Source organism: Cetorhinus maximus, chromosome 5 (assembly GCF_964194155.1).
Source record: "Cetorhinus maximus chromosome 5, sCetMax3.hap1.1, whole genome shotgun sequence".
NCBI classification, from domain to species: Eukaryota; Metazoa; Chordata; class Chondrichthyes; order Lamniformes; family Cetorhinidae; genus Cetorhinus; species Cetorhinus maximus.
The window spans coordinates 50,061,907-50,074,531 of NC_135883.1; the positions used below are offsets into that span (position 1 = coordinate 50,061,907).

Sequence of the window (12,625 nt, forward strand, 5' to 3'; positions counted from 1 at the left end):
CCTTGTCCTTCGAAATGGTAGCGGTCGTGGGTTTGGAAGGTGCTGTCTAAGGAGCCTTAGCAAATTCCTGCAGTGCATCTTGTAGATGACACACACTGCTGCTACTGTGCGTCGGTGTTCCCAGCCTCTGATTAGATATGTCTTGGCTGTCAGGCAAACAACTTTCACCTTATTTGTTTTTATAACTGATAAACAAAAGTGTTCAAAGAAAATGAAAACACTATTTTTTAAATCTATGATTTTCTGCTGAGTTGCTCACATCAGTGCCTTGGGAGCAATGCCTGGAGATTCCAGACCAATCCTGGAAATTTGACAAGCTCACTCAGTCTGTGGGTTCCAGACTACACAATCTGCTTCTGTGGAGAGGTGCAAACTTCCAATGGCGAAGCGGAACTTGATTCACAGAACAAGTCTCTCGCTTGCTGTTTGTTTCTGTCCCTCCCCCTGAGCTGTAATTGACGGCAGGACCAATTGGAATATTTTACTGCAATGTGCGGAATCAAACAGCAGATGCCGCCGGCCCTGTCCCACAGTGAAAACAAGCAGTGTCTGTCTCAGTCTCTGCCTCCGTCGTGTGTCTTTGGGTACCCAGTGTCTAAGCTGCAAGTATGATTGTAACAATTCAGTAAATGGACAGGACAGGTTTGCGACACTGGCAATAAGAGGCGGTAGCGCTGGGCAGCGGCTGATACAGGGAGGGATGTATCAATATTGCGGCTGTTGGTATCATTGTGAACAGTAAACCTGCTCTGTTCACCATTGCACACAGGGTGTGTTTGTGTGTGAGGATTTCCTGCTGCTGGGAGGAGGAGATTGTGCTGAGCGGCTGTGGGTTTGTTTTTTTTCAAAGAGAATGTATTTATAAAAAAGGGGGAAGTCTGTGAGCCGTTAAATCAGTGCCAGCCCAGAGTGGATGGGTGGTTGTGTGTGGGGGGGTCTCTGGGCATTGCCCGTTTGTCAATGGGAAATTCGCAGTTCTGGAGCGCCAGGGAACCCGTCACGCTGGAGGAATGTGACTCGACCTGGCAAAGCGATTCAGAACCGGAACAGGAGCAGGAACAGCATGAAGCTGCCCAGGAAACCACTGCCTCTGCCGAGGAAGGAGAAGCAAGCAGGAGTGTAGAGGAGGCTGAGGCTGGCAGCGAGGACCAGGTAATGCAGTGAGGCATTGGGTGAGAGCCAGCCTGGGGAGCCGGGCACACTGATCAAGTGAGGGGTTCCAGCTAGTGATCACTATTAGAAACTGGGGCTTCCCCACTTTGTTCTGCCGTATCTGAAGTCAGGGCTGTGCTGAGGAACATAAGAACAGGAGTAGGCCATTCAGCCCTTCCAGCCGATTCTGCAATTTAATACTTTGGCTTCATCGTCCGTTAATACACTTGGCTCTCAAAAATCTAAAAATCTCAGATTTAAAATTGAGTTGAGCTGGCAACTACTTGCTTTATGTGAGGGAAATTCCTACTGCTGCCATTTGTGAGTACAGGTGTTTCCCAACTTCTCTCCTGAGTGAGTGGCCTGGCTCTGCTTTTAAGTTGATGTCCTCTTGCCCTAGACTCCCCCACCAGCTGAAAAGGTTTCTCTCTCTTTACCGTAATACCTTTCAAAATCCTTAAAACCTCAATAAAATCATCTCTTAATCCTCTATATTCCAGGGGGTACAGGATACACTTGTTTATGTAATATTTGAGTTTCACCCTCAGAGGGCTGGTAACATTCTTTCGAAACTGCACTAATGTTAATATACCTGTTTTAAGGGGCAATGCCCAGAACTGTGTACAGTATTCCAGATGTGACCTAATAAAGGCTTTGTATAATGAGCAAAACTTCCCCCCCCCTTTATATTATAGCCCGCTTGTTGTAATAAAACATTACATTTTAGCATTTTTGATTTTTTTGAAAGCTGATGACCTACATTTTAATGCTCTGTGTGCATGGACCTTGAAATCTCTCTTAACTTCCACTGTTCCCAGCTTTTCACCATTTTCCCTTGGATTTTTTTAAAATCAATCAATGTCTCTGTCATTTTACACTCCCATCACTAACTGTGCCACCAATCTTCTGTCAGCCAAGTTGTCTCTCGTGTTATCTAAGCTCTGAACTAATATTGTATGTTGAGGCCCCAGCATAGATCCTGTGGGGCACCATTGATCGCTTCCCTCCAATTGTGTGCCTGCCCAGTGTATCCACACTCTGTCTTCTAACCAATCTCCTAACCAGGTCAATAATTTGCCTTCAGTTCCATGAGCTTTAATTTTAATGACCAGTCTCTTCTGTGGAGCCAAATCAGATCTCTTCTGGAAGTCCAGAGAAACCACAGCCATAGACATTCCCATGTGTTCTACTTTGGATGCTGGAAATATGAAGCAACAGAAAATGCTGGAAAAACTCAGCAGGTCTGACAGCACCTGTGGAGAGAGAAAAACAGAGTTAACGTTTCGAGTCTGTATGACTCTTTTTTTCAGGGCTTCTTCAGTAGTGCTGAAGAAGAGTCACACAGACTAGAAACGTTAACTCTGTTTCTCTGTCCACAGATGCTGTCAGACCTGCTGAGTTTTTCCAGCATTTTCTGTTTTTGTTCTACTTTGGATATTTCCTCAAAAAATTAAGTTGGGCTCATTAGACAGGACTGACAACTGAAATTTCTCAAAGTGCTCTGTCACTCTGCTTAATTTTGGATTCCAATAACATCCTCCTACAGATATTAGACTAACAGGTCTAGAATTTCCTGGTTTTCTCTCTCTCGTTTCTTAAATAATGGAATTACATTGCAATTGTCCAATCTACAGGACAATTTGTGAATCAAGAGAGCTTTGGAAAATTTGAGCATTATGCAGTTCCCACCTCTTCCTCCCCTCCCCTGCCCATTAAAACACCCCCCAACACTTTATTTAAGCTGTCAGCTTCTGGAGTCATTCGTTTTTATGGCTACTCTTTTCTCTAATGCTGTTTGCTTATTTTAACCACTGAATTTCAGTCCTCGAGTCATTCTTCGTTTCCCTGGAATGTCAGGTATATTATCCTCTTCTGTTACTGTGAAGACATAATTTTTATTGAACAAGTGATTTTAATCTCTCCTTTAGCAGCTGTGTCTTCAGCTGCAAAGGCCCTAAGCTCTGGAATTCCCTCCCTAATCCTCTACACTGTCCTACCTCTCTTTTCTCCTTTAAGAGAGTCCTTAAAACCTATTTCTTCAGCTCTGATTTCTCCTTTCTTACCTCGATGTCAAATGTTGTTTGATAATGCTTCTGTGAACCACCTTGGGATGTTTTATTACGTTAAGGGTGCTATATAATTACAGGTTTTTGTTAAAGCCTGTCACTTTCTTATTTCCATTTGCAATATTACCCCTTCTGTTTTTAAAGGGCTGAATGGACTGCTGGGCCTTGACATTACCCTTGACTATCCTTTTTCTTCTAATGTAACCGTAACAACCAGATGTTAATATTTATATATCTCATAAGTTTCTTTTCATGAACCTTTTTGAAGCTCTTGCCATCTTTTGTGTCTTTTGTTGTTCTTTTGATCCAGGATACTGGGTGAGATGGTGTCTCAAGTGGGTTCGAATGATTAGGACTGGGTGCTTAATATTAACAGATAGGGAAGGAAAAGGGGGGCGGTGGGGAGTCAGTACTGATTAGGGAAGACATCGTAGTGTTGGAAAGAGGGGATGTCCTTAAGGAGGTAAGGGCAGAATCCAATTGGTTAGAGCTGAGAAGCAAAAAGAGTATGATCACACATTACCAATGGAGGCCATGGGTATGGCCTTAGGGTTGCCAATTGGGATTAAATGTATTCCTGGAGGTTTCATCATATGACTTGCCCCTGTAGCCATTAGTCAGCCAACACATCCATCCTTGTGACGTATTGCTTTCCTACATCAATTGGAAAGCAAAAAGACTCACTACCCAATTGGATGATGCTTGACTGTCAGCCAAGCAGCTTGTTTTGCCCATTTTCAATATTTTTATATCTGGTAAAGACAAATGACAAATAAAATCTTTTTTAATATCCTGATGATTATTCTCCAGGATCGTACACAGCAGTGTGCTGGAGATTGATCTTCAATTCCTGGAGACTCCAGACCAATCCTGGAGGGTTGGCAACCCTATATGGCCCCCAAATAGTAAGAGAGAGACTAAGGAAAGGAAATGACAGAAATGTGCAAGGCGTATTGAATGGTGATATCGGGGGACTTTAATTACCCAAGTATTGATTGGGATAATATTAGAGCAAAGGGTAAGGAGGAGGAGGAATTTCTGAAATGTGGTCAGGAGAACTTCCATTATCAGTATGTTCTTAGCCCAACTAGAAAGGAGGTATTGCTGGATCCGGTGCTGGGAAATGAGGCGGGCAAGTAGAGCAAGTGTCTGTGGAGGGTGGCAAAGGTGGGGGGGATACTTGAATATGAGTGAGCATTGTATTGTTATATTCCCCGTGGAGACCATTAACGTAAAAGAACCGAACTTCCCAAATGACCCCAACTGAAGAAACCGGTGGACGAGATTTCACTTTCTATAACTTTTACTCGAACAATCAAATCAAGTGCCATTCTCCTGCCTTCTCCCTGTAACTCTGCACATTCTTCCTTTTCAGATAACAATCTAATTCCCTTTTGAACCTACTTCCACCACACTCCCAGGCAGTGCATTCCAAACCTTAACCACTCGCTGTGTGAAAAAGTTTTTTCTCATATAATTTTTGTTTCTTTTGCCAATTACTTTGAATCTGTGCCCTCTCATTCTCGAACCTTTCAGGAATGGTAATAATTCCTCCCCTTCTACTCTCATGATTTTGAATACCGCTATCAAATCTCCTCCCAGCTTTCTCTTCAAGGAAAACAGTCCTAACTTCTGTAATTTTTCTTCATAATGAAGTTCCTCATCCCTGAAACCATTCTCATGAACCTTTTTTGCACCAACTCCAATGCCTTCACATCCTTCCTAAAGTGCGGCCCCCAGAACTGGGCACAATACTCCAGCTGAGGCTGAACTAGTGTCTTATACAAGTTCTCGTACAAGTCCTTGTTCTTGTACTCTATGCCCCTATTATTAAAGTCTAGGATACTGTATTCTTTATTAACCATGCTCTCAGCCTGTCCTGCTACTTTTAATGACTTATGCACATATACAAACACCTAGAGCCCTCTGCACCTGCACTCCCTTTAGAATTGTGCCCTTTATTTTATATTGTCTCCATGTTCTTCCTACCTAAATGAATCACTTCACATTTCTCAGCATTGAACTTCATCTGCCATCTGTCCACCCGTTCCACCAACCTGACTACATCCTTTTGAAGTTCTACACTATTCTCCTCACAGTTCACAATGCTTCCAAGTTTTGTATCATCTGCAAATTTTGAGATTGTGCCCTGTACACCTAGTCTAGGTCATTAATATATATCAGGAAGAGCAATGGTCCCAACACTGACCTTGGGATATTTCCAGTACAAACCTTCTTCCAGTCCAAAAACATCCATTAACCACTAATAAAAACATAAAATACTGGAAAACGCAGCAGGTCTGACAGCATGTGGAAAGAGAAACAGATTTAACATTTCAAGTCCGCATGACTCTTAGAGTCATAGAGTTTTACAGCACGGAAAGAGCCCATTGTGTCCGAGCCGGTCACCAAGCCCCTATCTATGCTAATTCCATTTTCCAGCACTTGGCCTGTAGCTTTGTATGCTATGGTGTTTCAAGTGTTCATCTAAATGCTTCTTAAATGTTGAGGGTTCCTGCCTCTACCATCCTTTCAGGTAGTGAGTTCCAGATACCCACTACCCCACCCTCTGGGTGAAAATTCTTTTCCTCAAATCCCTTCTAAACCTCCTGCCTCTTGCCTTTAAATCTGTGCCCCCTGGTTATTGACCCCTTCACTAAGTGGAAAAATTTCCCTATCTATGCCCCTCATAATTTTGTACACCTCAATCAGGTCCTCCCTCAACAAAAACAAAAATACCTGGAAAAACTCAGCAGGTCTGGCAGCATCTGTGGAAGGGAGCACAGTTAACGTTTCGAGTCCGCATGACTCTTCAACAGAACTAAGGAAAAATAGAAAAGGGGTGAAATATAAGCTGGTTTAAGGGGGGGTGGGGGTTGGGACAAGTAGAGCTGGATAGAGGGCCAGTGATAGGCGGACTAGGGCTATCTGTACCTTGCTTGTCCTGCTTTCTACCCTTAATTAGCACATTCCTTTAGATAATATCACCACCTTCAACACCTCTTTGTCCTTTTGTGTGTGACATCTTTTGGTTATCTCCACCTATCACTGGCCCTCTATCCAGCTCTCTTGTCCCAACCCCCGCCCCTTAGCCAGCTTATATTTCACCCCTTTTCTATTTTTCCTTAGTCCTGTTGAAGAGTCATGCGGACTCGAAACGTTAACTGTGCTCCCTTCCACCGATGCTGCCAGACCTGCTGAGTTTTTCCAGGTATTTTTGTTTTTGTTTTTGATTTCCAGCATTTGCAGTTTTTTGCTTTTATCAGGTCCCCCCTCAGCCTTTTCTGTCCTAAGGAAAACAACCCCAGCCTATCTAGTCTCTCTTCATAGCTGAAACGCTCCAGCCTAGGCAACATCCTGGTGACCCTCTTCTGCACCCTCTCTAGTGCAATCACATCCTTCCTATAGTGTGGTGACCAGAACTGCACACAGTACTCCAGATGTGGCCTAACTAATGTTTTATTCAGCTCCATCATAACCTCCCTACTCTTGTATTCAATGCGTCGACTAATAAAGGCAAGTATCCCATATGCCTTCTGAACCATCTTATCTACCTGTCCTGCTACCTTCAAGGATCTATGGACATGGACACCAAGGTCCCTCTGATCCTCTGTACTTCCGGGTCCTACTCCCTTGTGTACTCCCTTGCCTTGTTAAGTCCTCCCAAAATGCATCACCTCACACTTTTCAGGATTGAATTGCATTTGCCACTGTGCTGCACATCTGACCAGCTCGTCTATATCATCCTGTAGTCTAAGGCTTTCCTCCTCGCTATTTACCACACCACCAATTTTCGTGCCATCTGCGAACTTACTGATCATACCTCCTGCATTCATGTCTAGATCATTAATGTACACTACAAACAGTAAGGGGCCCAGCATCGAACCCTGCGGTATGCCATTGGACACAGGCTTCCAGTCACAAAAATAACCTTTGACCATCACCCTCTGTCTCCTGCCACTAAGCCAATTTTGGATCCAATTTGCCAAATTGCCCTGGATCTCATGGGGTTCTTACCCTCTTGACCAGTCTCCCACGCGAGACCTTGTCAAAAGCCTTACTGATGTCTGTGTAGACTACATTAACTGCACTACCCTCATATACACACCTAGTCACCCCTCAAAAAATTCAGTAAAATTTGTTAGCTATGATCTCCCCCTGATAAAGCCATGCTGACTATCCTTATTAATCCTTGCCTCTCCAAGTGGAGATTAATTCTGTCTCTCAGGACTTTTTCCAAAAGTTTCCCGACTACTGACCCATAGTTCCCTGGTTTATCCCTACCACCCATCTTGAATAGTGGTACTACATTAGCTGTCCTCCAGTCCTCTGGCATCTCTCTTGTGGCCAGAGAGGGTTTGAAAATTAATGTTAGGGCCCCTGCAATCTCCTCCCTTGCCTCCCACAGCAGCTTGGGATACATCTCATCTGGGCCTGGGGATTTATACACTTTTAAGCCTGCTAAAACTGCTAATACCACCTCCCTCTCAATGTTAATTTGTTCAAGTTTATCACATTCCCCCTCCCTGGTTTCTGTATCTACATCATCCTTCTCTATAGTTGATATAAATGCAAAGTATTCATTTAAAATCTCACCTATGCTTTCCGGCTCTTCACACAGATTGTCACTTTGGTATCTAATGGGCCCTACTCTTTCCCTGGTTATCCTCTTGCCACTAATATACTTATAAAATACCTTTGGATGTTCCTTTATTTTACCTGCCAATGTTTTTTCATGCCCCCTCTTCACTCTCCTAATTTCTTTTTTAAGTAACCCCTGCACTTTCTATACTCTCTTGGGCTTCTCCTGTTTTGAGCCCTCGTTATCTACCATAAGCTTTCTTCAGAGCTGTTTCTTCTAGCTCTGAAGAAAAGTCATGCGGACTCGAAACGTTAACTCTGTTTCATTAACCACTACTCTCTATTTCTTGTCACTCAGCCAATTTTGTATCCGTGTTTCTACTGTCCCTTTTATTCCATGAACTATAACTTTGCTCACAAGTCTGTGGTGCAGCACTGTATCAAATGCAAACATGAATTAACAGGCAAATTGTATTCAAACTATAAATTGTGAACTATAAATTACACTCTAGATAGCTGCTATAACAAAGATAGATCTCATACATTTAAAGACAGTCCCCTTAGCACATATGGCTCTGCATGCAATCACAAAGTCCTCTACAACTTTCTCTTCCTCAAATAGAATTCAACTCCTTTTCTTCACACAGGATTTTGTCATCAAGTCGCCTCCAATAACAGCTTTACTCCATCCAAGTTCCACAGATACAGACATAACCAAAAGGGTGCACTTCTGCAGAACCTCCTTAACTCAGTCCATGACAGTCCTGATGGCATAGATTACCCAGAGTCACTTTATAACACCCTGGTGCACTGTTATACCGGATCTAGTAAAAACTGAAACAGTGGCAGTAACCTTTGTTTTATTTTTTCATGGGATGTGGGCATCGCTGGCTCGGCCAGCATTTATTACCCATCTCTACTTTCCTTTGAGAAGGTGATGGTGAGCTGCCTTCTTGAACCCCGCTGCAGTCCACTTGGTGTAGGTACGTCCACAGTGCTGTTAGGAAGGGAGTTCCAGGATTTTGACCCAGTGACAGGAAGGAATGGCGATATAGTTCCAAGTCAGGATGGTGTGTGGCTTGGAGGGGAACTTGCAGGTGGTGGTGCTCCCATGTGTTTGCTGCCTTTGCCCTTCCAGGTGGTAGAGGTTGCAGATTTGGAAGGTGCTGATGAAGGAGCCTTGCTGAGTTACTGCACTGCATCTTGTAAATGGTACACACCGCTGCCACTGTGCGTCGGTGGTGGAGGGGATGAATGCTTGTGGATGTGGTGCCAAAAGGCAGGCTGTTTTGTCCTGGACGGTGTCCAGCTTCTTGAGTGTTGTGGGAGCTGCACTCATCCAGACAAGTGGGGAGTATTCCATCACACTCCTGACTTGTGCCTTGTAGATGGTGGACAGGCTTTGGGGAGTCAGGAGGTGAGTTACTCGCTGCAGGATTCCTAGCCTCTGATCTGCTCTTGTAGCAACAATATTTATTTGGCTCATTCAGTTCAGTTTCTGGTCAATGTTAACCCCCAGGTTGTTGTTAGTAGGGGGATTCAGCGACAGTAATACCATTGAATGTCAAGGGGCTATGGTTGGATTTTCTCTTTTTGGAGATGATCATTGCCTGGCAGTTGTGTGGCATGAATGTTACTTGCCACTTGTCAGGCCAAGCCTGGATATTGTTCAGGTCTTGTTGCATTTGGACATGGACTGCTTCAATATCTGAGGAGTCACAAATGGTGAACATTGTGCAATCATTAGCGAACATCCCCACTTCTGACCTTTATGATGGAGGACTTGGAAATATATCACTGTTCCTTCACTGTCGCTTGGTCAAAATCATGGAACTCCCTCCTTAACAGCACTGTGGACAATAAATGCTGGCCTAGCCACATCCCAAGAGCAAATAGGAGATAGTTATCGGAAATACTGTAACTGTTGGACCAACTTAGTGCCTGGGGGACTTTCTTAATCTCCTTAGTTCCCCTCTACACTGCTGATTTACAATCATACTCTTCCCTTCCTGAATTTCTACTTTCCCCTAAGGTGTGACGCAGCTCTGCAGAAATCTGTCTGGCATTGTTCACTCTGTGTTGTGTGTTATTATTTCTCTAACTTTCACTCTGGCTGCAGAGCTCTGAGCTGGAGCATTTTAAAGCCGTGACATGCTCTCTCACACTGAAAGGCCGTTCTGATCCCCGTCCATGTCTGATGAACTCTCCATTGCACCATAGGTGCAGATTTGTGCTGTCTTCAGAGCTATTGGTGTTGCTTGACTGCTGACTTTATACAAGATAAGTCTGATTATTGCAATTCTTTGATGTGATCACAATTACAAGAGTAACTACAGTGCCTTGTGTTCATGCACTTTCCATTACTATTGGAGCAGTATGTTGTAGACAGCTTTTTGCCTTCAAGTTATTAAGCCCATCTCTGGTCCATAGAGGTGGATGGGGGTGGTGGAAAATTGTGTGCCAGTCAATGACTCGGTGTGACAACTGAGTGGGATTTCTTGCCCACATTCGCTCAGGGGCAGATTTATAACTCGTGCTTTTCTCAATCAGCTGCAGTCAGCTGCTCAGTTGAAGTCGAATTCTTGACTGTTCTACTTTCATATGATCGTGCCAGTTGTTTCATTGAAACAGGGGTCAAAGTGCCTCATAATGGGCCTCCACTTGTGTCCTTTTGCTGAAGAGCAAAAAGGACTGCATTGAATCACAGATTGGTCAGCAGGGATTTTCTCTTTAGAGTCATCTATGGGAGAGGAGTGCACCTATGGGAGAGGAGTGTATCAGAGGGCACACCTTCACTTTTCCAAAAGTGAGTTGGACAAAAGAATGCAATACAACATTAAGATGAGGTTTGTGGTCAAAGTCTGTATGGTTAGAGTGCAGAGAGAGATGGATGCAGAATCAAATGCATTGAGAGGTTTCTGTTTGCTCAGAGAAACTTTCCTGCTTTAGGGAAATAATTAGGCACAAGCCTACTTTATTATCAGACAGGATGAATGCCAATAACTGATAATCTTTGTGTGTTCTAAGAAGTTTTGAGATGTGAAAAATTGTTTTGATTTGCAAAAAGGAAGACTTGCATTCATATGGCACTTTCACAACCTCAGGACATCTCAAAGCTCTTAACAGCCAATAAAGTACTTTTGAAATGTGGTCACTCTTCTAGTGTAGGAAATGCGGCAGCCAGATGGTGCACAGCAAGATCTCAGAAACAGCAATGTGATAAATCTCCAGGCAATTTGATTTTAAGATGTTGATTAGCTGGTAAGTATTGGCCAGGACACCAGGGATACCTTCCCATCTCTTCTTCAAGATGGTGCAATGGAATCTTTTATGCCCATTTGAGAGGACAGATGGAGCCTTGGTTAAGCATCTCGCCTGAAAGATAGCAACTCTGGCTGTGCAGCTTTCCCACTGCACTGGCATGTCAGCTTAGATTTTTCTGCTCAGGTCTCTGGAGTGGAACTAAACCCACAACTTATGATTCCAAGATCAGATTACTAACAACTGAAACATAGCTGGCACACACAGCTGAGTTTCTGTTTGAAATCATCCTACCATCTATGGGTTAGTTTTCACATGTACGCTGACAACACCCAGCTCTACCTCAGCACTACCACCTCACTTGACCCCTCCACTCCCTTATCTGGTATCCAGTACTGGATAATTTCCTTTAATTTAAACACATGGAAGATCGAAGCCTTGCCTGTGATCCCCACCACAAAGGCTGTCTCCCACTAACTCTCTCCCTAGCCACTGTCTCGGCCTGAATCAGACTCTTCACAACCTTGGAGCTCAGTTGACCTCGAGCTGAGCTTCTGACTGCATATCCTCCATCAATAAGACCAACTAATTCTGCCTTCATTATATCGCCTGTCTCCAGCCCTGCTTCAGCTCACCTGCTGAAACCCTCATCCATGCCTTTGTTACTTCTAGACTTGAATATTCTAACGCATCCAGGCTAGCTTCCCATCTTCCACCCGCCATCAACTTGAGCTCATCCAAAACCCTGCTGTCTACATCCTAACTCGCATAGGTCCTGTACCCCGCCACCCCTGTGCTCACTGACCTACACCACCTCCTGGTCCGGGAGCACTTCAGTTTTAAAATTCACATCCTTCTGTTCAAATCCCTCCTTGACTTCACCCCTCCCAATCTCCATAACTTTGTCCAGCCCAAAATCTTGAGAGAACACTGCACTCCTCCGATTCTGGCCTCTTGCATATCCTTGATTTCCTGATGCTTCATCATTCAGTGGCCTAGGTCCCAGGGCCTGGGAGAGAAATCATGAGCCCTGGTACTTCTCCTGTTTCCGGGCCCCTTATTTCCCTTGCCACACGCCCCCTCCTCCCCCACCCCCACTGTTCAATGTGGATTACTTGAGAACTCCCTTTAAAGTTCTGTGCCCGGGACCTCCCAGTCCTTGGACCCCAGTGTTTGGCACTATCTGCAGCTCCCTCTCCCGGGCCCTGCTAGGCTCTAAGCTCTGGAATCCATTCCCTAAACCTGTCTACTTCTCACTGCTCAAAACCCATCTCTTTGACCTGTCCTAACATCTCCTTATGTACTTCAGCATCAGAGTTTATTTGATAACAGTCTAGTGAAGCGACATGGGGTGTCTTACTTAGTAGGAGGCGTTATGTAAATGCAAGTCACTGTAGAAATTGAATTGGGATAAAGGAGACCGTTTGTACAGTTTTAAAACCCATTGCACATTGTAAATCTCTGAGGCAGTATAATTATAATACACATTTGGATATGTATGTTAGTGGAAGTGTTGAGGCTCTCTGTATTTTATTTAAAAATTAGAAAAAAGAAAGAGTTGCATT

General features: G+C 44.0%; 1 protein-coding gene across 1 annotated transcript in view; it reads left to right on the top strand.

Moving 5' to 3' along the window:
• Nucleotides 1-529: 529 nt before the first annotated feature.
• ogfrl1 (opioid growth factor receptor-like 1) overlaps nucleotides 530-12,625 on the top strand; it is a 66,007-nt gene continuing 53,911 nt past the window's right edge. The window contains exon 1 of the mRNA XM_078541860.1: nucleotides 530-1,152. Within this exon, the coding sequence (XP_078397986.1) occupies nucleotides 961-1,152 (192 nt within the window). The 5' untranslated portion in view covers nucleotides 530-960. The remainder of the gene's footprint in view (nucleotides 1,153-12,625) is intronic.